Raw genomic sequence first — 20,686 nt, 5'->3', positions numbered from 1 at the left:
TTTCAAAAGATCGCGTGCAATATCAGCGTGATGACTGCACTCAACTTGTCTCGAAGAAGCCGTTCAACAGGAAGTTTTCCGGAAGCGAGTTGAATGCAGCTGGAAGTGGATTGAACAAATCAGCTTGAATGCCTAGAGGCCATTGGATGCCCCAGGAAAGCAAGTAAGCAGAATACCCGCGTGACAAAGAACACAAGGTCTTGTAAATACCAGCAAGCCTCCATCCAAGGGAGCTGGATAACGACATCCGCCTGTCGAAAGGTCCTGGTCCTGGGAAGGTAGATGTGACTCAGGAGTCCCTAGTAGGCCAGGAGGAGCGAGCGGGTATCGAAACGAATGCCCGTCTATCTGCCTCTCGCACCACACACCACACGCCAGCCCAAACAGGAACCGAGCAACGCCCAGATGGGGTCTGCATCACCTCCACCTCCACAGATGGATTTCACCATTGTGAAGGAGGCTTCAGCCGCGGAGATACTCCATCACTGCGATGAGGATTGCGCTTGGTAGTTTGATTCCGCAAGGCTCGTTTGTCCTTGGCGTCCAATCTCACTTTGGGTTCCTGTCGCGCAACACCACGGCAGCACCGGCACACTCACCACCTGCCGCTTTTCCGAGGCTTTCAGAGTCGCCCCAAATCGGACGTGTCAGCAGCATAAGCCATGGTCAAGTGAAGAAAAGGAAACGCGGCACTGTCCGTCGTTTCGGAAGGCCAGGGCCGCAGCTGTTTCTGGCAAGCTGTCACAACCCTCGATGCGGACTTTCCATGACTGAACTTGGTGGTAGCAGGTCGAAGGGCTAGTCCAAAAGTCTCCAGAAATTCTCCGACTGGTGTCCCCGTCGAAACATGTCTCCATGCAATCTGTCTCATGAGGCGAGGTCGCATGAAATTGCAGAGAGGAGCTACCTTAGTGCTGATGTCGGTTTTGGAATACTCCACGGCTTCTCCTGATTAGCTTGGTCGCATGTGCTGGCCATCTCGAATGAGAGCTCAATTATCGCTGTTTGTCAGGTGCACATCACCGAGTAGTCGATGCCTATTCCGAAGGTGCGTGACAACCAGAAGCACAGTATGATTGCGACTGTTTACTGATCGCCCAAGCGCCCAAATTGGCCTCGCGGACCACGAATCCATCTCCCAAGTACGCCATGGGGTTTTCAAGCACGAGGACCTCAAAATTGCGCCCTGCCATCAACTTCGAGGCACGTGGAGGATTCCTCCGTCGCTCAATAATTGGACCGCATCTTTTCCGCCGTGTTCACCTTGGGCAAGGTGAGCCTCTTCGGCAGATGAGAAGAGGCCAGAGCCGGGAGACATGCCCGAATCCGAACCCGAGTCCGTTCCTCAACGCTGCAAATAATGTGTCCAGAGCCGATGAGATCAAGATCTCTGCGGCGTCTGGTAGCCTCCAAAGCGCTTTCCCCCGAAAATTGAGCCAAACTCCTTCCGTATTACGACGACCCAGGGGCACCTCTCTCAGGGTGGGCGACCTCTTGCCCACTCCGACTTCAACTCGTCCGCCAGACTTTGCACCGGCCATCTCGTCTTTTCCTGGTGCCTTTCAATCAATCTACATATCTCCTGTCTCTTTCCATCATCATTGACATAGAGTCCCGCAGCGTAAAGGCATTGGGTACTGACAACGGCCGCCCCGTCGGCCTCATTCGACGCGCCCTTGGAGTGGACCGAGCCGGGCTGCGCATCCAGGACAGTGGCCACGCCGCCTATCGTGTCTATGGCGGATTGCAGCGCGGCGTCCCTCGTCATGTACTCACGGTAACCCCCAGCGGCGGGCTGGTGGACAAGGAGAAGAATCCGCGCGAAATTGTGCATCTGGAGTGCCGCAGCTGTGAAGAGGTCAGCCAATGGGGTCCTGTAGAGGACGAGAGAAAGCACAGCGGAGAGGGACGATCGCAGACATGGTCAATTTCTTTGGAGGGTATAGGGGGTCTTGCGGTACAGGTACAAACAATGGCAAAGTAAGTACAACACGATCTCTGAAAATAGACTTACCAAAGCCAGGCGGATTGATCCAGATTGGCCGAAAAGGCCCTGCTGTCTCGGTGACAGCGCCCATGAGAGGCAAAGGGTTGAAGTGCACAGTCAAGTTGGCGCGCCATTCATCCAGCATGTTGAACAGCGTCCCCGCTCGCTCTATTCGCAACTGCAGGTTCACCTCGCCCATCTTCGTCTCTTCCTCTGACGCATAATTCACACACTGTGCCAACAGGTAGATGGCACGCGAAGCGATATCGAAGTGGTCCATCAGTTGGTATGGCCGGGTAGGTTTGTAGAAGCTGAAGCATCGGCGGCGTTCCCTAAAGGCTGCCCACACGTCCTGTCGCAGCCAACACCACCACACGGCTTGCTTGAGGCCGCCAGACTGCCCATTGATGTCCTGGGATCGCTGGATCCAAAAGACGCCTTTGAGATGCCTTTCCCAGCCAGAGCCCGCGCCGTCAATCATCTCGTAGGTGGAGATGGTGATGGCGGTGGCGAGCAGCTCGAGGCTGCGGTTGAAGGAATCGTAGCGCATGGCACCTTGAAGGTACTGTAGGGATTCGGAATAGTACTGCACAGCGGCGGTACGGTCCAGTGACTCTCCTGCTGTGCCGGGGCGTATGGACAAATGTCTGGAGGATAGAGCCAATATGGCCTTCATCAGGCCTTCGTTCTTCATGGCCAGTTGAGGGACAAAGGTGGAAAAGTGGCGTAGAGGATCAAAGAGGTCGAGCCAAATGCTCAGACATTCGACGAAATGTTTGAAAATTGGCAGCTCGTGGTCGCTGAGGGCCACGGAGCTTTGCCAGTGTTGTCGTTCAGCCGCATACTGGGGGGTCTCTGCTGGATTTCCTGATGTTGACGGGTACCGTTGAGAGTAGGAGGTGGAAGCTGGAGCGCCGACAGGAAAGGATGGACTATGGAAACCTTGGGTACCGTAACTGGACAGACGCAGAGTTGTGGTGCCCGACTCGTCCGGTGGCTTGGGAGCTCCTTGCCCCCCGAGGCTCTGAGCAAAGTCGAGCCGGTTAAGATTATCCGCGTCGTCGGCAAGAAGTCCGAACCAGCGGAGAGGGGCGATCTCAGCAGGATACGGGTTGGAACTTAGAGTAGACTGTGGAGAGGTGATCTCCTCTTGCGGAGTGCTCCATGGCAATGGCGGGGAGACGTGGTGGGAGGGAGTGGTTTCGGGAAGTTGTCCTTCCCTGATGCCTGATGGCTCTACAGATGCAGCACCCCAGCGGATCTGCGTCGGGGCGGGAAGAGAAGCCCTCTGGGTCTGAGCGGCGTGGCCATGGAGTTCCGGGGACTGCGGGAAAGCTTGGAGGGCTTGGACAGAGGGTAATCGAAACTGGTCTTGCTGTGGGGGTAGGATAGGAGGGGCCTGGCTGCTGCGGCTGCTCGTGGGGCTCCCGCCAGTGGCCTGCCAGATGTAAACAAAGAGGGTTGGTACATGTAATGGTTGAGCATTCATTCGCCGACCACTTCAGCAGCAGGACCATGTCCAGTGGTCTGATAATCATGAATCATGGGTGCCGACTGAAGATCAACATGAAGCCGGCTGCAGCTCAGCCCTATGTGGTTGCACACAATGGCGGTTGGTTGCACGCACGCGACATGTGCGAGGGCAAAAAAAAGAACAACGGCAGGGGATAGTTACCTTGGTTGGGGCGTTGTAGACGCAGGGGCGGTTTCCTTTGGCACAGGGCCCACAAACCGGTTTCTCTTCGTCGCATTTAATGTGTCGGTTGCGACACGTCGTGCTATAAGCAGTGATTGAGCCTCTTTGTGCGCGTCGACAGAGCCGTCAGCTCCCCACTTACCATCCAGTCGTCGTCCGCAACCCCCGACCGCGAGACTTGCGCGGCTTGCGCTTTGGCGGTGCTTGTGCTTGAGCTGTCGTGGGATCGTCTTGAGCAGGCACGTTGGACGGGGAATCGCCGGTCAATGATGGTGTCCCAAGCATCGTTTCGAGGCCTTGCCCTGCTGAGCTGGACGCCGCGATGGGATGAGCGCTCCGTCAGGTACCCGCAACAGCGCAACAATCCAGTTGCCACACGTGCGGCCGGCTGTTTGCGCGACCGCTCTAGCCCAGCCCAGCCCAGCCCGCGCGGGACAGACGGGGGGACGCGAGACGGGGATGCGACGACTGTGGACCGCGGCCTGTCGACACGGGGGCGAGCGGGAAAAGGTCACGTGATGGGGGGTCGTCAGGGGGTTTTCCCGCGCAGCCATTGATGCAAGGCTGGACTGGGCCCTACACAGCCGTCGCGCTCCCGTGGCGGTGGATCTGGTAACCGAACCTTGGACTTTTCGCTCGCCGCAGAGATTGACGAGGCACGTGGATCTGCTGTGTCCGGATCCGAACTCTTTCCGCTGACCTTCCCTCCAGCAGACCATCGCGGATTTCCTCTTTGGGCAACCCGGCAACAACCACAAACTCCCGACCAATGCGGCAGTCCGTCCCCCAGACCTACCCCTCCTTTTTTGTTTGCGGGGACCCGGAATAGTGGCCAATTAGCCCTCGCGACGTGCTAAGCATCAAGTCAAATGGACAGTGACGCGCGATTGACGACGCGCCGAAAGCGGTTTCCCGCTTTGATCTATCCACTCTCGTTCTGGACACGATACTGCGCTTCAAATACAGCTGGGTCGAGTCACTTCTTGCGCCAGCAAACAGCCCTTTTTCTCCCCAGCCGATCTCAAAATGAGCACAAAACATTTTTTCCCAGACAGCCATGGCATCGTCGTAAAGGCGCTCAACTCCATGGTAGCGCGGAACCCGCACCTGGAGCACGACGAGACCAACCGCGTCGTCTTTTCAAAATCGCACCCGCCTTCCAAAGTTTCTGTTATTTCAGGAGGAGGAAGCGGCCACGAACCGGCATGGGCAGGCTACGTTGGCGATGGCATGCTCGCGGCATCAGTCTCTGGCGACGTCTTTGCCAGCCCCTCTACCAAGCAGATCATGGCTGGAATTGGACACGTGCCCTCAGATGCAGGCGTGATCCTCTGCATCACGAACTATACCGGTGACAGGTTGCACTTTGGTCTTGCGAGGGAAAAAGCGCACGCCGCGGGACAGAAGATTGCCCAGATACCCATGGCAGAGGACGTTGCGCTGGGCAGGAAACAGACGGAGCTTGTTGGGAGAAGAGGGCTTGCAGGAAACCTGTTGTGTAAGCCAACCCGCCCAGCTACCTGGTCACGTCCCGATGCTGATTCTTGGCAGTGTTGAAGCTTCTCGGTGCTGCGGCTGAAGAATTGTGGAGCTTTGAGGACTGTCTGGCTCTGGGAACCGCAGTGAATGAGTACCTTGCAACCATTGGCACGAGTTTGGACCACTGCCATGTGCTTGGAAGGACAGCATTCGAGAGGATACCCGAGAACACGTGCGTTGTTGGAATGGGCATCCACAATGAACCAGTGAGTCCGAAAGGAATGAAAGTGGAATGTTGCTCACCAGTTCCAGGGCCTTCGATCAATATCGCCAATGCCTTCGCCGCCAGATTTGATCAACGAGATGTTGCTCTACGCTCTTGACCCCAACGATTCTGATAGGGCGTACGTCAAATTTGACCCGAAGGATGAGATCTGCCTCCTCATCAACAACTTTGGTGGTGTATCCGTTCTGGAGCTAGAGGCCCTTACGCAAATCGCTCTGGAGCAGCTCGAGAAGGATTGGAAGATCAAGCCGAGCCGCATATTTTCCGGCACCTTTGAGACGTCACTAAATGGTCCTGGCTTTTCTCTGACATTGGGCAATCTTTCCGGCCTCGCCAAGGCAGTGAATCGTCCAGTGGCCGACATCGTCAAACTGCTCGATGCTCCCACAACGGCGCAAGCGTGGCCGCACAACGGCTACAACCCAGCGCAGCACTCGAAAGAGAGCGCGGAAAGGAGGGAAAAGCTCAAAGCCAACGCTGTAAATGGTGCACACAAATCTGCAGGACCAGCGGCTGCACCATCCTTTGTTCCAGCACTCAAAAACGCCTGCAACGCTGCTCTTGCCGCTGAGCCCGACATCACCAAGTACGACTTGCTGATGGGCGATGGCGATTGCGGCGAAGCCGTAGCGGGCGTCAGCCAGAATATCCTCAACCTCATATCCTCACCTCCCTTCAACACAGCGACGCCGCCGCTGCTGGACGCGCTCGAAGCCGTCAACGGCGCTGTCGAGGATGTGGGCGGGTCGCTCGGTGCCATCCTCAGTATCCTGCTAACGGCTTTTACGGGAAACCTCAACCGAGCCGCCGCCAGCGAAGGGTCATCGTTCCAAGTGTCGCCAGAGAGCGTTGGAGCGACGGCTCTCGGCGCGCTGGAGAATCTGTATGCGTACACCGGCGCGCGGTTCGGCGATCGCACAGTCATGGATACCTTGATTCCGTTCATTGAGACGTTGAGCGCATCGGGCGATGTTGCGGCTGCTGTGCGTGCGGCGGAGGAAGGTGCGGACAAGACCAAGCACATGAAGCCTCGATTTGGCAGGGCAACGTATGTGGGCAAGGTCAAGGAGGGCGAGGATGCTCCGCCAGACCCAGGCGCGTATGCGGTTGCCGTGTTTTTGAAGGCGCTCGTCGAGGGTGGCAATTGGGCTTAGGCTATGGGGTGGTGAATGGTTGATGTTTGGGTCTGGATGGGTTCTGGGCGTTGTTATGAAGTACTTCGTCGTCTTCAATCTAGCAATACGAAGTTTCCAGTTGACACTCCACGCAAAGTCTTCACCTTCCATTTGTGTCCCGAGTCATCTTCGCGATCCTAGAGGCACAAAGCGCGTACCATCGATGAAAAGTTTGACGACGTAAACGAAACTTACTTTTTGACATCTTTACACATATCTACAAATGCCAACTCTTCCACTTGTTCCTCACTTGCCACACCTCGGTCCTACGACTGTGTTGACTGCAAGCCTCATCATCCAGCATCAGCGGCCTCTTCAGCGCCACGCCCGCCACAGCGTACACAAAGATACCCAGTCCGCAGAGCGCTGACACAACCACAAAGCCTTTCAGATACCTTGGCGCATCCTCCTCGGGGAACAGGTAGGCGCCGTATATCTGGGCAAGATTCCCCGCCGAGTTGACAAACGCCAAGCTGACGCCGCGCACATCCTGGGGAAGTGCGGAAAAGCTACTGGCTGCGAAAGCTAGTGCGAGACCGTTGGCAGCCCAGAGACCACATGCGAGAAAAATGAGGAGGATGTAGCGTGCTGTCGAGGCGGCTGTGGCGGAAGCGGTAACAGCACAGGTGGTGCTTAGCAGCAGTAGCAGAGATATTGCTGGGGCGCGAAGAACAGGTCGGCGGTCGCAGAGAATGCTTGTAATGAGCAGCGTGACAAACGATGCACAGTAAATGGGGACGACCTGCAATGTTTCGCTTTGGTCAGCGTCTGGATGGGCACCGGGGAGAAGAGCGCATGATGTTTAACATGGTAGGTTCAAGTAAAGTTGACCCCCGAACCGATTGGTAGAATTTAGACGAACGAACCATATACTGAGCCGTCGAAGACGAGGTGTATCCCAGCTGCTTGACGAGTGTGGGGTAAAAATACGAAAGCGTTGATGATCCAACAATTACCTTGACAGGGGTCAGTCAGTGCCTAGCCTAAACAGCCAGCTTGGGAGCATCCATATTCTCACCATGTAGCCGACGGCGAGCAACCACGTCTTCCAGTTTTGCATTGCGAGGGTGATCGCCTGCAGAGGAGAAAGATGCGCCGAGTCTTGTCTCATCGAGTTGACCTTGTCGTCTTCCAAGCGGCTGAGAGCCAGTTCTCGTTCGGCCGATGAGAGCTTGTTTGTCGTTGCTGGAAAATCCAACAGGATAAACCGGAAGATGATCGCTACGCCGCAAGTAGCAGCGCCTTCAACAATCTGAAAAACTGTCAGCAAGGAGCGTTCGGATCCGGCAGCAAGACTCACGAAAAGCCAACGCCAGCCCGTAATGCCATGGGCTTTGTGCAGAGATTCTGTGATGGCTCCAGCCAAGATGCCACCAAAAGCGCCCGACAAGACCGCGGCTGAAATGTACACGCCGAAACGCTTCGACTGCTCGTTTTTCTTGTACCAAGACGAAAGCAACAGCAAAACTCCAGGAGCAAACCCAGCCTCGGCGATGCCTAGAAGGAACCGCAGAGCAACCAAGTGCGAAAAGGTGTGAACCGCCGCCATGCAGCAAGTAATGGCACCCCATACGAACATGATTGTCGGCAGGAAGATCGAAGGGCGTGTGCGGGAGAGGATCAAATTGCAAGGGATCTCGAATACGACATAGCTGACGAAGAAGACCACGAGGCAGATGGAGTACTGGTTGGACGTGAGGTTCAGATCATCGTTCATGCCAGCGATCTTCGCATTGCCAATGCTGACATCACCCGGTCAGATTTAGCAGCAGTATGATGCTGGACCAAGCTTACTTGATTCTGTCTATGTACGCCAGACAGTAGGTGAGCCATATTGTTGGGAGGAGGTACAGGTCAATTTTTCGGACCAATTTCTTCTCTTCGGCAGCGTTGCTGAGCGTCTCATCAGACTCAACGCACATGGTGCACGCGTTCGAAAGTCCTTCGGGGGTTTTGACTAGAAAACGGAGGAATAAGATTTGAAGAAATCCATGGAGACAGAGTGAAGATCATGTCAAAAGCAGAGTTGCAGAGATGGAAGAAAAGAACCGCGGCTTTGACCATGTGGCTACCGGAAGACAAGGAATCCGTTTCGAACTAACTTTGAGCGACATGGCGACTCTTAGCATTGGCGCGCGCGCGCGGTAGAAAGACCGAGCAAATGAAAACACGATGGCACAGAAAAAGGGAGGGCGAAGAAGTTGAGGCGCAGCGGCATGAGCTGGCATCCAGAGCCACTGAAGAGGAGGGTGTGTCTAAGGAACGAAAGGAGAGTTGTCAGCGCCAGGACTTCAAGCAGAAGGGAGCCGCAGAACACGTGATGGTGTCGAAGCATTCCCGGTCGGATGTTCAAGAACCGTCGATGAGGTCAGGTTGAGCCCAGAACAGCGCAAGCTGATCTGAGCTGCAGGGCAAGAGATGTTGCGAAAGAGCAAGGGGAGACCAAGATTAAATAAATACTAGTGCATGGCTCTCGCAACTCAGCTCTGGGGGCACGTGTCGAAACGGGTGGGATGACCTACCTTAAGCTGTCGCGCTAGCCTCGATTCGAGGTCCACACAAGCTCCGCGTCTCGTCTCGGGGCCACCTTGACCCTCCAAACAGCTCACCCCTCACCCATTATTCCACTTCCTCGCCACGAGCTTTCCCGTTACGGCGTCTGAAACTCACTGATGCATCCTACCGACCGTCCCGCACCGCCGCCGTCTTGCTTGACGTGCCCTCGGCCCACAATTTGGATGCGGAGAGCCCAGTTCGGGTGCGGACCAGCTGTTTGTTCAAGAAGCTCCAAGTGTGCACTTAAACTCGTCTTCTCCTACCCAATCTCCATCAATCCATCCTTCCTCCCACCTACCCAGACTGATCTACATTCGACATACTGCTTCCAACCATGAGCTCGACCAACGGAACCAGCACTAGCCAGGAAGTGCTTCAAGGAGAGGGCTCCGCCATGCCTGCCTACCTCAGCACTCAACCTCCCCCAAATATGAACTGGCAAATAACATTAAAGGACAAGGTCATTGCCATTACCGGTGTAAGTAGATCCGTCCAATGGCGTGCAAACAACAGTCACGCTGACCATCCTAGGCTAACCGCGGAATCGGCCTGGGAATCGCCGAAGTCTGCCTCGCCAACTCGGCCAAAGTCGTCTACTCGCTCGACATATCAGAGCCGGGAGAAGACTTCCACGCGCTCCAAAAGCACCATGACAACCTCAAATTCATCCACACCGACGTGACGGACGAGCCCTCGATCGAAGCCGCGCTCGACGCCATCATCGAATCCGAAGGCTCGCTGCACGGCATGATTGCCAACGCCGGCATGACCAAGCACCAGCCGGGGCTGGAATTCACGCGCGAGCAAGTCGAGCAGCTGTTCAAGCTCAACGTCTTCGCGTCGTTCTCGTGCGCGCAGATTGCGGCGCGCAAGTTCATCAAGCTCGGCGTCAAGGGCTCCATCGTCTTCACCGCATCCATGACGTCGTACCGACCAAACCGGGCCGCGCCGTCGGCTCCCTATGGTGGCACAAAGGCCGCCGTTCGCAACATGACGCACACGCTCGCCATGGAGTGGGCCAAGCATGGCATCCGCGTCAACAGCATCTCGCCGGGCTTTGTGCGGACGGCAATGACCTACTACGTCGAGCGGAGCCCCGATTGGAACCTCAAGATGCAGTACTATGGCGGCATGCCCCGCCTCGCCTTGCCGCAGGAGCTGGGTGGCGCGTACGTCTATCTGCTCAGCGACGTGGCAAGTTATACGACTGGCATCGACATTCCGATCGCGGGTATAGTGGGTGCGTGGTAACCAAAAAGAAACAGAAAAAGCCCAAAGTCCTCATTTCCTCCCTGTTCATCTTTTTTGATTCATAGCCCGTTTTATACTCCAAATAGCGTATCGCACGTAACAGCGCTCTTGCTTGGTATCAAAAACTTGATTCATATCTGGATGTGAACGCCGTTACCCGCAATCCTCAAAAACACACATTCACATGTCCCACAGCCGCACTTTGCCTCTCTAGATAGCAAACAGATGTGACAAAGCCCGACGAAAAGCGGGAGCCAAGAGCACCTCCATGGTGTACTTTGCATGCGTCAAGAGGCAAGAAAATTCAAGCAAACATAAGCCGGAAGCCAAAAAGAGAACACTTACGGCGAATGACTAGCGGAGGTCTTGGTGTGATTTGGCTTGTCGAGACAAGTAACCGAGCGAGCTGATAGCAGAGGAACGGAAGGTAAAGCAAAAGCCAGCGGCGTGGGAGGGGATAGAAGAGATGTGCCGCCGACCACTCACCCAGAAAGGAGCCCAGCAACCGCCCTCACCAAAACGCCAAAACGCCTACTCATCTCGAACGACAGAGACTTGCACGAGCGAGTATCCGGCGCTCGTGCCCATCGCTCAATTCCGTCCGACCCGAACCAGCCACTCAGGTCCGGCCTCGAGACGAGATGCCCGGCGCGGTTGAGACGTCACCAAGTCACCAAGTCAGTACTGTAGAATAGGGAAATAAAAGCCTATCCATCCAATGCTTGTGCAGGGCTTTACCGGTGTGGGTGTGGGACAGGTGCTGTGTCAAGCTGTGTCAAGCTTTGCGGGATGTGTGTGGCACGAGGCGAGGGGCCGCGGGTTTGGACGTGGACAGGGTGGACGGGTGGAGGTGGAGTTGATATGGGCGTGGGGTGGTGTTTGGACAAAGTTCTGATGTATCGTGTGTTGGCTGCCAGATTGGGACGATAAGGGAGAGAGTAAGGATGAATGGGCGGATGGGTGGATTCGCGAACCGAAATAAAGTTCGATGGTAGAAACTGCAGAAGCTTCGTGCAGGGCAACAAGGACCAGCTAGAAGATGATCATGGGCCTCGCTGCGGAGTACCTACCCATTTAGTGTGAGTTTGTTCGGCAGTTATTTTGTGCTGATGGGAACGGTCGCTGTCGAGACGGGACGAGCTGAATCGGGAAAGATGATCGTCGTCGTGGATGGCTTGTCGGCATGTGGGCGATTGGTCTGGCCCAGAGAGGGACCACGTTAATGCTCGCAAACTGGCTGGGGAATCCTCTCTTGGGATAACATTGGAATTTAGTATCTGGACAGATATTTTACGGAATCTAAGGCGATTCAAGGCTAAGAGTCGCCCGCTCTGGTCTCTCACTACACTTGGGACTGTGTACTTATCTTCTAGCGCGGTGGTACGAGGCGTATTTGAGCAGCTACGGCCAGAATTGCAAGACGCGATGAAGCCGACATGGCAAACGAGACGAGACGAGACAAGGCGAGGCGAGGCGAGGCGAGACGGGCGAAAGTAAATTGATGTCGATCGGCAGATACAGCCCAATCCGGAGACTGACAAGCTCTGCGAGGCAGCAGGCCAGCAACTTTCCTTGGCTTGCGGCTCTGCATTCAACACTTCAATTTTCCTGTGGCGTCCGTCTGTTAAGCCACGATGAGTCTACTCCAAGCCATGCGCAACAAGACACTACTCTCGAGTTTGGCGTTGTTCGGAGGCTTCCACCTCACAACCCAAGTGAAAGAGCGGTGTCGTTGACAGCGCCTCATGTGGCACGGAAGCACCAGCGCTTGCCCAGCCCTGATGCAAGATGAGAGATGAGGTGGTGGTGTTTTGCCCATTCTCACAGTCAGCTGTAGTAGGCGGAGAGTTGTAGCAGCGACTGTAGCACACAAGGCACCTCCCACGTGGCGGGGAAGGGCTAGGCAGACAATCAAACAGAGGCCGAAATGAGTGCCGAAGCAAAGATAATTCAAAACGTCGAGGCTCTCGAACGATTGGACAGTCGTTATCGCCCCTCTGCAAGTCTTACCCGCTTGTGTCGGTTCTGAAGGCGATTGGAAGCAAACAAACAAAATAAAAAGAACGGCGTTGATGTAACAACCCTCATGAACCGCGAACGCACCTCATATGGAATAGTGGCTTGAAATGCTGTGCCCCGGCTCTACCAAGGCTCGGACGGCGCTTCGGAGGACACGGACACGCGAAAAATTTGACAGCGCCTTCAGGAGCGGGTATTGTATCGCCATCACCACGCCGTCCGGGGAAGCGGACCTGCAGTGCCGAGCGAGGGGAGGGATTACGACAGTGGCTGGCTGGCCTTTACCACTGCGGTGCACGCCGTTTCAAGGGTCGTAGCACGCCATTCAGAACAGGATGTGGATACGGAAAGGCAGGTAAGCCAAAAGAACAGCACGAGTCGTCGACATTTGCCTGTCACTCGGGGTCCAAGTCAAGGCAGGGCTCCATCGGCTCGGTATTCGGTGGTGCGAAGATGGCTGTCGGGGCTGGCGTGACGTGACGCAGATGGAGTCGGTGTCGGGATTCGGAACGTAGGGTAGGGCTGGGCTGACTTGGCTGTGGGTGACCTGTGGCCACTAATCGTGCTTTTTCTGTTGCTTTTTGTTCTTTCTTCTGTCACGGAGGCATTTGATTGGTTCAAATTATTGCTCAAACCCCAGCCAGCCCCAGGTACATGTGAAGAGTGCCCGGGCGAGGTTGCGGGCACTCAAGTGGACGCCAGAGAGATGTCTTCGATGTTGATAGAAAAGAAAAAAAAAAAAAAAAAACAATGACAAGACCGGCAGACCCTTTTCATCGGGTTCGGTTTCGGGTTTAGCACCCTTGTGTCGAGACAGCCTCGGGGATGTAGAGGTGAGTGCGTTTCTATGGATCCCAACAGACTCCACCTGGAGTGAAAGAGCAAGCAGTAGAGCGGGATAGGCGTTGATGTTGATAATAGAATAGGTGTTTCTGTTTGCTGCAGTAAGCCATGCTGGTATGGAGGTTGCAGTGGGGCGGAAAATGATCATTGCCCTTATTGTCTGGCGGTCCCCATCTAATCTTGTCAGCACTAGTTGATTATGTTCTTGAATTGCACAAATGGAGCATCCCTGGCAAGGCGTTTTCTGCATTCAGGAATGCCAATGACGTATACCAGGGCCAAACTTTCAAAATAGGTCATTTTTGAACCAGGTCAGGACCGAATACCAGCGCTGATACCGACGCAGCCCTTGCTATGAAGTTTGTTGGTGGCAAGTGCAGTGCCGTATGCAATCATCACCAGGAAATTTGACAACGGTTGCATGCGACTCCAAAACTCCGAGCTTTGTGGTACGAGCCAATTGCCGAATAGAAGAATTGTGCGGAAGGTTGTCAGTCCAAGACACCCACCATCTGACAGAATAAGCAAAAAACCTCGTTTCTGCCTGGCTGTTTCCACATCTTGTCGCAGTACGGATGCGGGTTTGGTGCCATGGGTTTTGGAGGAAAAGCGGAAGCCCCGAGCTCTGGGGTCTGTGAGAACGCGGCTGCGGCACTGGTGCCTTTGGTTTCTTTTGAATATGCCGGTTGCGCTCAACACGATGTTGTCGTTACACAACTCTGACGGAACAGTGGTGATCGGCTCGCAACGGTTGCCGTATGCTTCTGAAACGAGTAGATAACAGACCAACCAGTTTCCCTCGATGCAGATTGCAGTAGACCACATTTGCCCGTTCAGCCAACCAAAAGGAGATGAGACAATGACGTCGGTGGTTCCTCCGTTGGCTTGATTCGGTCTCAGAAGAGGCCGAAGGCGCGACTTTCCATGTCTTGTCGAGTATTTCCGCTGGTGGGCAACCTGAAAGCCACGTGCAGGACTAGGGAGCATCCAACACGAGCTCTCATCAGGCGCAATTGGATGCGGCAGAGGTGGGTGGATGAGCCGCATCTCGATGCTTGCCCAGACTATGAGGAGCACCAAGGCGAGGAGAAGCTTCGTCAAGCACATTTGGTGAGACGACAAATCTTCATTCGGCAAAGCGGCCCTCGCAGAGCAAAAGCTTAGCTGGCTGCAAGACGTCGTCGATTGGATCCCTTGATTCCTGATGAAGTCATTTGGACCCCATGGTCGGCGACTAAACGGTGCAGCGAAGGAGGTTGTAGATGGTGTGAGGAGGATACCAACGTCCCTGGGCCAGGTGGTAGTCGAGTCATGAAGGTGGTGGTGCTGGTCCGCAGCCAGAGGATGAGGAACCAACTGGAATGTTTCAGCAAGGATCCGGAAGAGGAAAAAGATGCAGAGGTGCAGAGGATGGCACCCAAAGGCGTGGGTTGGCCCCAAGGTGCGGTGGAGCGGTGTGGGTACAGGGCAGGGCAGGGCAGGGCAGGCAGTTTATTTCAGGAGCGGCCCGCAGCGCAGCCCCGTTGGCGCCTCTACTCGCGCCGCATGCCTCTTCTAGCCCCAGACTCCAGCGCCGTTACCTCAGCGGCGCCGGCCTGCCAACCTAAAGCTTAGCTGCGGTTCCTTCGACGAGGCATGCTTCGTGCCCTGCCCAATCCTAGCGCTGACCTGCCGGACACTTGGACCTCTCCTTCACAACCACTACAACCACCACCTCGCCATTGCATGATCGGAAATCCCTGCATGGCGATCCCCAAGGGCCTGTCGCTGGTGGGGGCCCTCCACGCGTGCTTTACTGCCCTGGCTAACCAAGGCATCAGCCTCAAGCTCACCTCCCGTACGCCCACCGACCCTCCGCATCCCACGCGAGCCTGTCCCGATGGATTCGAATCGTCTTAAAGGCCGGCTAGTCGTGCTCAGGAGGCCCGGTCTGGACTCTATTCTCTTCAATTCAGCCATTTGGCATCAGCTTTGAACGGAGGTGCTACCGTTTCCATACCACCTGTCCTCTTCCTCGCGACCATCCCCACAATCTGCCTCCACGATGCACACTTCAAGCCGTGCGGATCCACCCAAGCGGCCTGAGCGCCTCCGCGACAGCTGCAACTCGTGTGCCCAGGCCAAGGTGCGCTGCACGCGAGACAAGCCCATTTGCGCTCGCTGTGCCACCAAGTCGTTGCGTTGTGATTACAGCCCGTCGATGCGCAAAGGCAAACAGAGGACCACTGGCGGCAGCATCAGCAGCACAAAGAAGACTTCGAGTGCCGGCTCTCCTCGAAAATCGCCAGAGCGAATGCATGACGACCAGAAGAGCAGCTTTCCTGGCAGCCAGAAACGGACCTCGTATCACCACTTCCCGCCAACAGACCAGAAACTGCGCACGCCTTCGCCAACAATTCCATGGAATGATAACGTCTGGAGTTCCGCCGGCGTTAGCGGTATGGGAAATGGCACGTTTCCAGGCCTGTTTCCGCAAGATATCTTTGCAATGCCATACATTCCACCAGCGCAGCCCGACTTCTTTCCCGCCTGCGATCCCCCTCCTACCACCTTTGGGAACGATTCCATGAATCTCGACTGCGCTGGAATTGGAGCATTCGCGGATCTTTCAGGATACGTCGGCGGCGACGGAGCTGTCTCCATGGGGGCCATGGACGACATGGATATCGCCATGCTGGGCAACGACAACGATAGCATGACGGCACTCGGACAACTGCATCAACAAGAGCAGCAGCAGTGGCAGACGGACGCCTATTCCCACGGCTCGCCATCTGCCATGTCGAGTTGCAGCACGAGCGTCGGCACGCCGCGGACAAACGAGTCAACGCTGCCGCACGACTGCATGGCACAGGCGCTGGAGATGATGGCCCAGGTCAACTCGACGCCACCGGAAGGGGGATCTGGTGTGCCACTGGAAATCCGCATCCTGGTCCGTAATAAGACGATTGTCGACTCGATCGCGCAAATATTGCAGTGCGGGCTCTGCATGCAAGAAATGCGCACTCCGCACATCTTGACCATCCTCACCATCTCCCTCATTGCCAGCTACCACAGCGTGCTGCGGTCCTTCGCCAGCGATCACGGCAGCAGTGGCAGCAGCGACAACAGCCCCAGCAGCAGCGCAAGCAGCAGCACCACGACAACGCCGCCTCCCCATCCTGCCTCGACTTCTCTCCCCAACACCACCACGACAAACACCATCGCCCCCGCACTCGCCGCGCTGTCAGGTCTCGGGATCGACGCGACCACGACCACGCACGGTGCCCAAACCGCTCCATCCGCACCAGGCATGCTCCACTGCGGAGCGGGCTACGGGCCGCTGCCGCCGTCGGTGCCGCGGCCGGCTCCGACGACTTCGAATCCCCTGATGTCGATGAGCAGCGACGCCAAGTCGCGCATGCAGATCATCTTCACGGAGCTGGCGCGCGTGCGCACGCTCGTGGACGCCATGGCGGACGCGCTGCGCGAGTGCGGGCGCGCCTTTGACGAGCGCGCCGCTGCTGCGCCGGCGTCGAATGACGATGGCAACACCTGCGCCGGCGGCGATGGTGGCAGCGGGCGCGGAGTTGGCGGTGGTGGCGGCGATGCTGAGAACTTGACTCATTCGGCTGTGTTGGCGCAGTTGGAGAAAGTGCTTCGGGCGAAGGAGCGCAGTGTCTTTCAGGCTGTGGTGAGGGCTGTGCGGTAACGAGGAGAGGAGGCTTTTCTGCTTGTACATTCCTTTTCCCATGGCGTTGCACATACGAGAAGTACCGGTAGATGCGGAAGAACGGCGTTGTGGGCGGTGATGGCGGCTGCGGCGAATTGGCGTCAATCTGATCGTCTTTGTTTCCTTTCCTCTCTCTCTCCCCTGGCGTTTTGTCTCTTTTTCCCTCTTTGTGCTCTTGTTCTCTTGCTCTCTGGTTCTGACAGCTGGATATCCCTTTTCTCTTGTCGTCATCTCCGTCGCTGTCGTCGTAGCCAAATTTTTCCCGTCTCAAAACGAGCCGATTCTCCTTTCCTTTTCTTTTTAGACCACGCCGATCGTTTAGATACCTCCTTCCTGCCTTGGCTTCGCCGCCGCCGCTTCGGCAGTCGATATAAATGAGAAGTAGGTTCAACGACGTTCTTGATGTTGGGATCTGACTAGTAATGAGTTCGCCGTACGATTATATGAGGGACATGAGTGAGTGTTGCCTACGCAAAGTGAGGAAAGAAAATCCAATGAAAAAGGGTGAAGGTTGCGGCACTCACCTGCCCACACCCCAAAGAGACGACCCCGACCGCCGGTGTGTGCTGAAAGATAGGTACTTAAGCATGAGACTCTGGGTCGGAGGAGCTGCAATGATGGACAACAGCTCCTGCGACTTGCAATCCTGCATCCACCTCATCTCATATTGTCCTTTCCCGTTCTTCCCGCCCACCTGAGGTTGTGCGTAGCAAGGGCCGAAGAACAGACTGGACACGCGGCATCTTCCACGCAGTTTTCTGCTTGCTGCTTTACCAGACATCGAGCGCGCCGGACAGAAGAGCAGCGGTAAAGGAGGAGCCTCTGGCATGTTCTCGTTGAGAGATATCCAGGTACGCGGCTCAACATGCCCCGGCGAGTCAGCCAGCTAGCTTGCTTCATTGCAATGGGGGTGGGGCAAGCGAGGTAGTTAGTGGACGCGTCAATTCACATGCAGTTCAGGGAAGCCCCATTTTCAGATCCCAGGACGACCGAATGCTGCCGGATGTATTGCACGATCCGAGGGGCACAGACAAGCCAAGAGAAGACGTTCGCGGTGACGAGGAGTCGGTCAGATTCGGCGCCTGACACGCACCTTGCGTCGCACCTCTCGCTCTCCCTCTTGTTCGTTTATGGGCCGTGGTTTACTGTTGTTAGGGGGAGACTTAAAAGTAAAAGAGGGCAGTAGGAGACCCGTCAGCCAGAATGCCAGCGAAAGACCCAGGGGAACCAGAGGAAAAGGCAGACAGGCAAGCAGGCGGGCAGCGTTGTGCCATCATACTCACCATTGCTCAAAACACATATATACATACCCAATCCCAGCGGCAGTCGAACAGTGTAGGCGAAGCAGTCTGGATTCTGTGTATCATTGAAGTCAGTGTCGCCCAGTGTAGAAGCGAACATCCCCGGGGTATTTTCCCCTGCCTCTGCTACCTCCTTGACAACCATGGGGTCAAGGTATTTCGCTGCCGTATTGAGATAGGTCGTTGGAGCCCAAGGCGCCGAGTAATCCTTTTGTTGCCAGTCCGTCACCCGTTAATACATTGACGCGAGACCAAAGGGCAAGCGCATAGGATAAAAGACGTGGCATTTGAAGTAGCGCAATCAAAACGCATAGTGCCAGGACAACTCTGCTTTCGCAAAACCCCAAGACGAAGTGACGATCAGCGCAGCTCAATCCCACTGGATCAAGGCAGCCTTTTGAAATCCAAGGCTGTTGTGCTGAGTTGCCAACGGCGAGAAGCAATTCCAGGGTCCCGTTTACCATCCCTCGATAACCAAGATTCGTGCATGTCAGGACTCGTGGTCGGTAGGGGTCCAGATCTTTCCCTGCAGTCCCTGCGATCCCTTAGACCGTATCCAAGGAGACAGGCATGGCCATTGTGATTTGGAGGCGCATTCCGACCGCACAAGCCATTCCTGGCCAACCCCCGTCCGAGCGCGCGGATGCTGCTTTTTGGGCATCCTCAACAAAAGCTCAACTACGGCTGTGAAGCTGTTTGATACCCCGCAGATAGTTGCGAAGTTGGAGTAGAAGGCTTTGCTGATATCAAAGTCGCTTGATTTTGTAGAATCATCAAAGCATGGCAATCTCGTGGCGTGGCTCCCTCGGCTGTGCGACTGGGGAGCGCGCAGGACAACGTGGCATGATTCATGTCGATGTGCCCTGAAAATTACACATTCAGAGGGCAAAGACGGACGCTTAGTGGGTATCGAAACCAAGGCAATTTCCCAGGAGTTGTCTTGAGATGAGACAGGAGCTCAGGAGGCCAAGAGTCCGTGGATCCTGTCGATGCGCTGCACGGCGCCCTCGAGTCGCTGGAGGCGCATCTTCTTCTCCTGATCCCGCTTTTCCAATATGTCTACACGCTCCTGCAACTTTGCCTTGGCCTTTCGCTCGGTGGCAACCATTTCGTTGGCGGTTTGAAAGAGGGTAGCGGTCAGTTCTTCGACATCGGCATCCTGCTTGGCAACCTTGGATTCAGCCTCTGCGCGCATGGCCCGCTCCTTCTCGAGGGCTTCCCGGGTCTCGCGAAGCTCCTCGTCAATATGTTTGATGGGCGGTAGCACCGGGGGATTTGGAGGGACGGGTGGAGTGGTTGTCGGGAGCGGAGGAGGCGGAGCGTGAAGGGCGGACGACGACTTTCGGCGTGAGAGGAGGTTGGATAGACGCGAGCCTCTTCCCTGAGAGTTTGCAGTATGGGGCCTAGTGTCGTCGGCGGTGTCGGAGGCGGCGCCAGAGGACTGGCGAGCTTTCAAGCGGCGTAGTTCGTCTTCATAGTCGGCAAGCTTGTCAGCTGCAACCAGGTTAGCGGAGATGCAAGTGGCTCGTGGGTTTTGCAGCGGTTGGGCGCCGTACCTGCCGACGAGGCTTTTTCGGTCAACAGCCTCACCTGGCCCTCGAGCTCGGCAATGCGCTGACGGGCATAGTCGGGGTAGGCGTCGGCTAGGTCGGCGACAGAAGTGCCGCAGGAAGGACACGACAGGGCATGGCCATTCTGGTTTGCGGAAGCGGGAAAGCCAGGCGTCGCGGTGGTGAGGATGCCGGTCGACATGTGAGGCGGCGAGGCAGTAGATGTGGTGATGGGCTCGCGGAGGACAGGCTGGAGGAGGGATCGGCGGGGCCTTGACGGGGTCGCGAGCGCAAAGAGGAAAGGACGGACCGCAGGTGGCGTTAGGTTCGGCTGTGCAGCAAAGTCGGGAGTCGGTCGGGCCAGGCGGCGAGGAGAGGATTGGCGGAGTGGGTGGAGGGAGAGGGACCTGCAGGTGATTCAGGGTTCTCTGCACGTGACGATCTCCAGCGGTCCCGGTCGGGGCCCTCGGGCTCCGGCTCCCCTGGGCTTCATGTTCCTTGGGTCGTTTCAGAACCAGGGCAACAGGGCATCAACGACACGACAGTGCAAGACATTTACACTTTTCCACGGCGGTGGTTTTCTACATGTAGGACCGTGTCTGAAGCTTCTCTACCTCTACCGCTGATATCATTCAAATGCGCGCTGACGTTGTCGGGCCTGAGAATACCTACCTGCATTCACGACAGAGACACACGGCGGCCTTCGGGAGGGGTTGATGGCTGGTTGGCAGGCATTGAGGAAGGACGGTGGCGACGAGAGGAACACTTCTGCGATGGCCGTTGGCGTCGTCGGCTCCCGTCGCTTACCAATCGCACACCAATGGCACAGGTGCA

General features: G+C 56.1%; 7 protein-coding genes across 7 annotated transcripts; 3 read left to right on the top strand and 4 right to left on the bottom strand.

Moving 5' to 3' along the window:
* Window positions 1-1,181: 1,181 nt before the first annotated feature.
* On the bottom strand, window positions 1,182-3,768 carry J3D65DRAFT_269266 (uncharacterized protein). Its single transcript, XM_066794948.1, has 2 exons — window positions 2,015-3,768; window positions 1,182-1,848 (listed from the first exon to the last, which is right to left on the bottom strand). The coding sequence occupies exons 1-2, from the start codon at window positions 3,474-3,476 to the stop codon at window positions 1,478-1,480; spliced, it is 1,833 nt and encodes a 610-aa protein (XP_066658090.1). The 5' UTR covers window positions 3,477-3,768; the 3' UTR covers window positions 1,182-1,477.
* Window positions 3,769-4,502: 734 nt separating this feature from the next.
* J3D65DRAFT_269245 (dihydroxyacetone kinase) lies at window positions 4,503-7,096 on the top strand. Its single transcript, XM_066794947.1, has 3 exons — window positions 4,503-5,181; window positions 5,235-5,428; window positions 5,475-7,096. Exons 1-3 carry the CDS (start codon window positions 4,710-4,712, stop codon window positions 6,600-6,602), a joined length of 1,794 nt encoding a protein of 597 aa, XP_066658089.1. The 5' UTR covers window positions 4,503-4,709; the 3' UTR covers window positions 6,603-7,096.
* J3D65DRAFT_692407 (major facilitator superfamily domain-containing protein) lies at window positions 6,722-8,545 on the bottom strand (the record flags this gene model as incomplete). Its single annotated transcript, XM_066803940.1, has 5 exons — window positions 6,722-7,365; window positions 7,490-7,579; window positions 7,642-7,875; window positions 7,924-8,365; window positions 8,418-8,545. The coding sequence occupies 5 exons, from the start codon at window positions 8,543-8,545 to the stop codon at window positions 6,841-6,843; spliced, it is 1,419 nt and encodes a 472-aa protein (XP_066658088.1). The 3' UTR covers window positions 6,722-6,840.
* A 968-nt stretch (window positions 8,546-9,513) lies between these two features.
* Window positions 9,514-10,430, top strand: J3D65DRAFT_601237 (uncharacterized protein; the record flags this gene model as incomplete). Its single annotated transcript, XM_066798024.1, has 2 exons — window positions 9,514-9,657; window positions 9,711-10,430. 2 exons carry the CDS (start codon window positions 9,514-9,516, stop codon window positions 10,428-10,430), a joined length of 864 nt encoding a protein of 287 aa, XP_066658087.1.
* A 2,755-nt stretch (window positions 10,431-13,185) lies between these two features.
* On the bottom strand, window positions 13,186-14,501 carry J3D65DRAFT_269111 (uncharacterized protein). Its single transcript, XM_066794944.1, has one exon. The coding sequence runs from the start codon at window positions 14,397-14,399 to the stop codon at window positions 13,605-13,607; it is 795 nt and encodes a 264-aa protein (XP_066658086.1). The 5' UTR covers window positions 14,400-14,501; the 3' UTR covers window positions 13,186-13,604.
* A 645-nt stretch (window positions 14,502-15,146) lies between these two features.
* Window positions 15,147-17,251, top strand: J3D65DRAFT_269153 (uncharacterized protein). Its single transcript, XM_066794946.1, has one exon. The coding sequence runs from the start codon at window positions 15,337-15,339 to the stop codon at window positions 16,978-16,980; it is 1,644 nt and encodes a 547-aa protein (XP_066658085.1). The 5' UTR covers window positions 15,147-15,336; the 3' UTR covers window positions 16,981-17,251.
* Window positions 17,252-19,260: 2,009 nt separating this feature from the next.
* Window positions 19,261-20,054, bottom strand: J3D65DRAFT_665877 (uncharacterized protein; the record flags this gene model as incomplete). The annotated part of the gene is made up of 2 exons (XM_066802872.1): window positions 19,261-19,796; window positions 19,859-20,054. The coding sequence occupies 2 exons, from the start codon at window positions 20,052-20,054 to the stop codon at window positions 19,261-19,263; spliced, it is 732 nt and encodes a 243-aa protein (XP_066658084.1).
* Between the last annotated feature and the right edge of the window lie 632 nt (window positions 20,055-20,686).

Source organism: Phyllosticta citribraziliensis (assembly GCF_038025025.1).
Source record: "Phyllosticta citribraziliensis strain CPC 17464 chromosome Unknown J3D65scaffold_3, whole genome shotgun sequence".
Taxonomy (NCBI): domain Eukaryota; kingdom Fungi; phylum Ascomycota; class Dothideomycetes; order Botryosphaeriales; family Phyllostictaceae; genus Phyllosticta; species Phyllosticta citribraziliensis.
The sequence above is the reverse complement of the archived record's forward strand: the minus strand, read 5'-3'. Positions and strand labels throughout refer to the sequence as shown.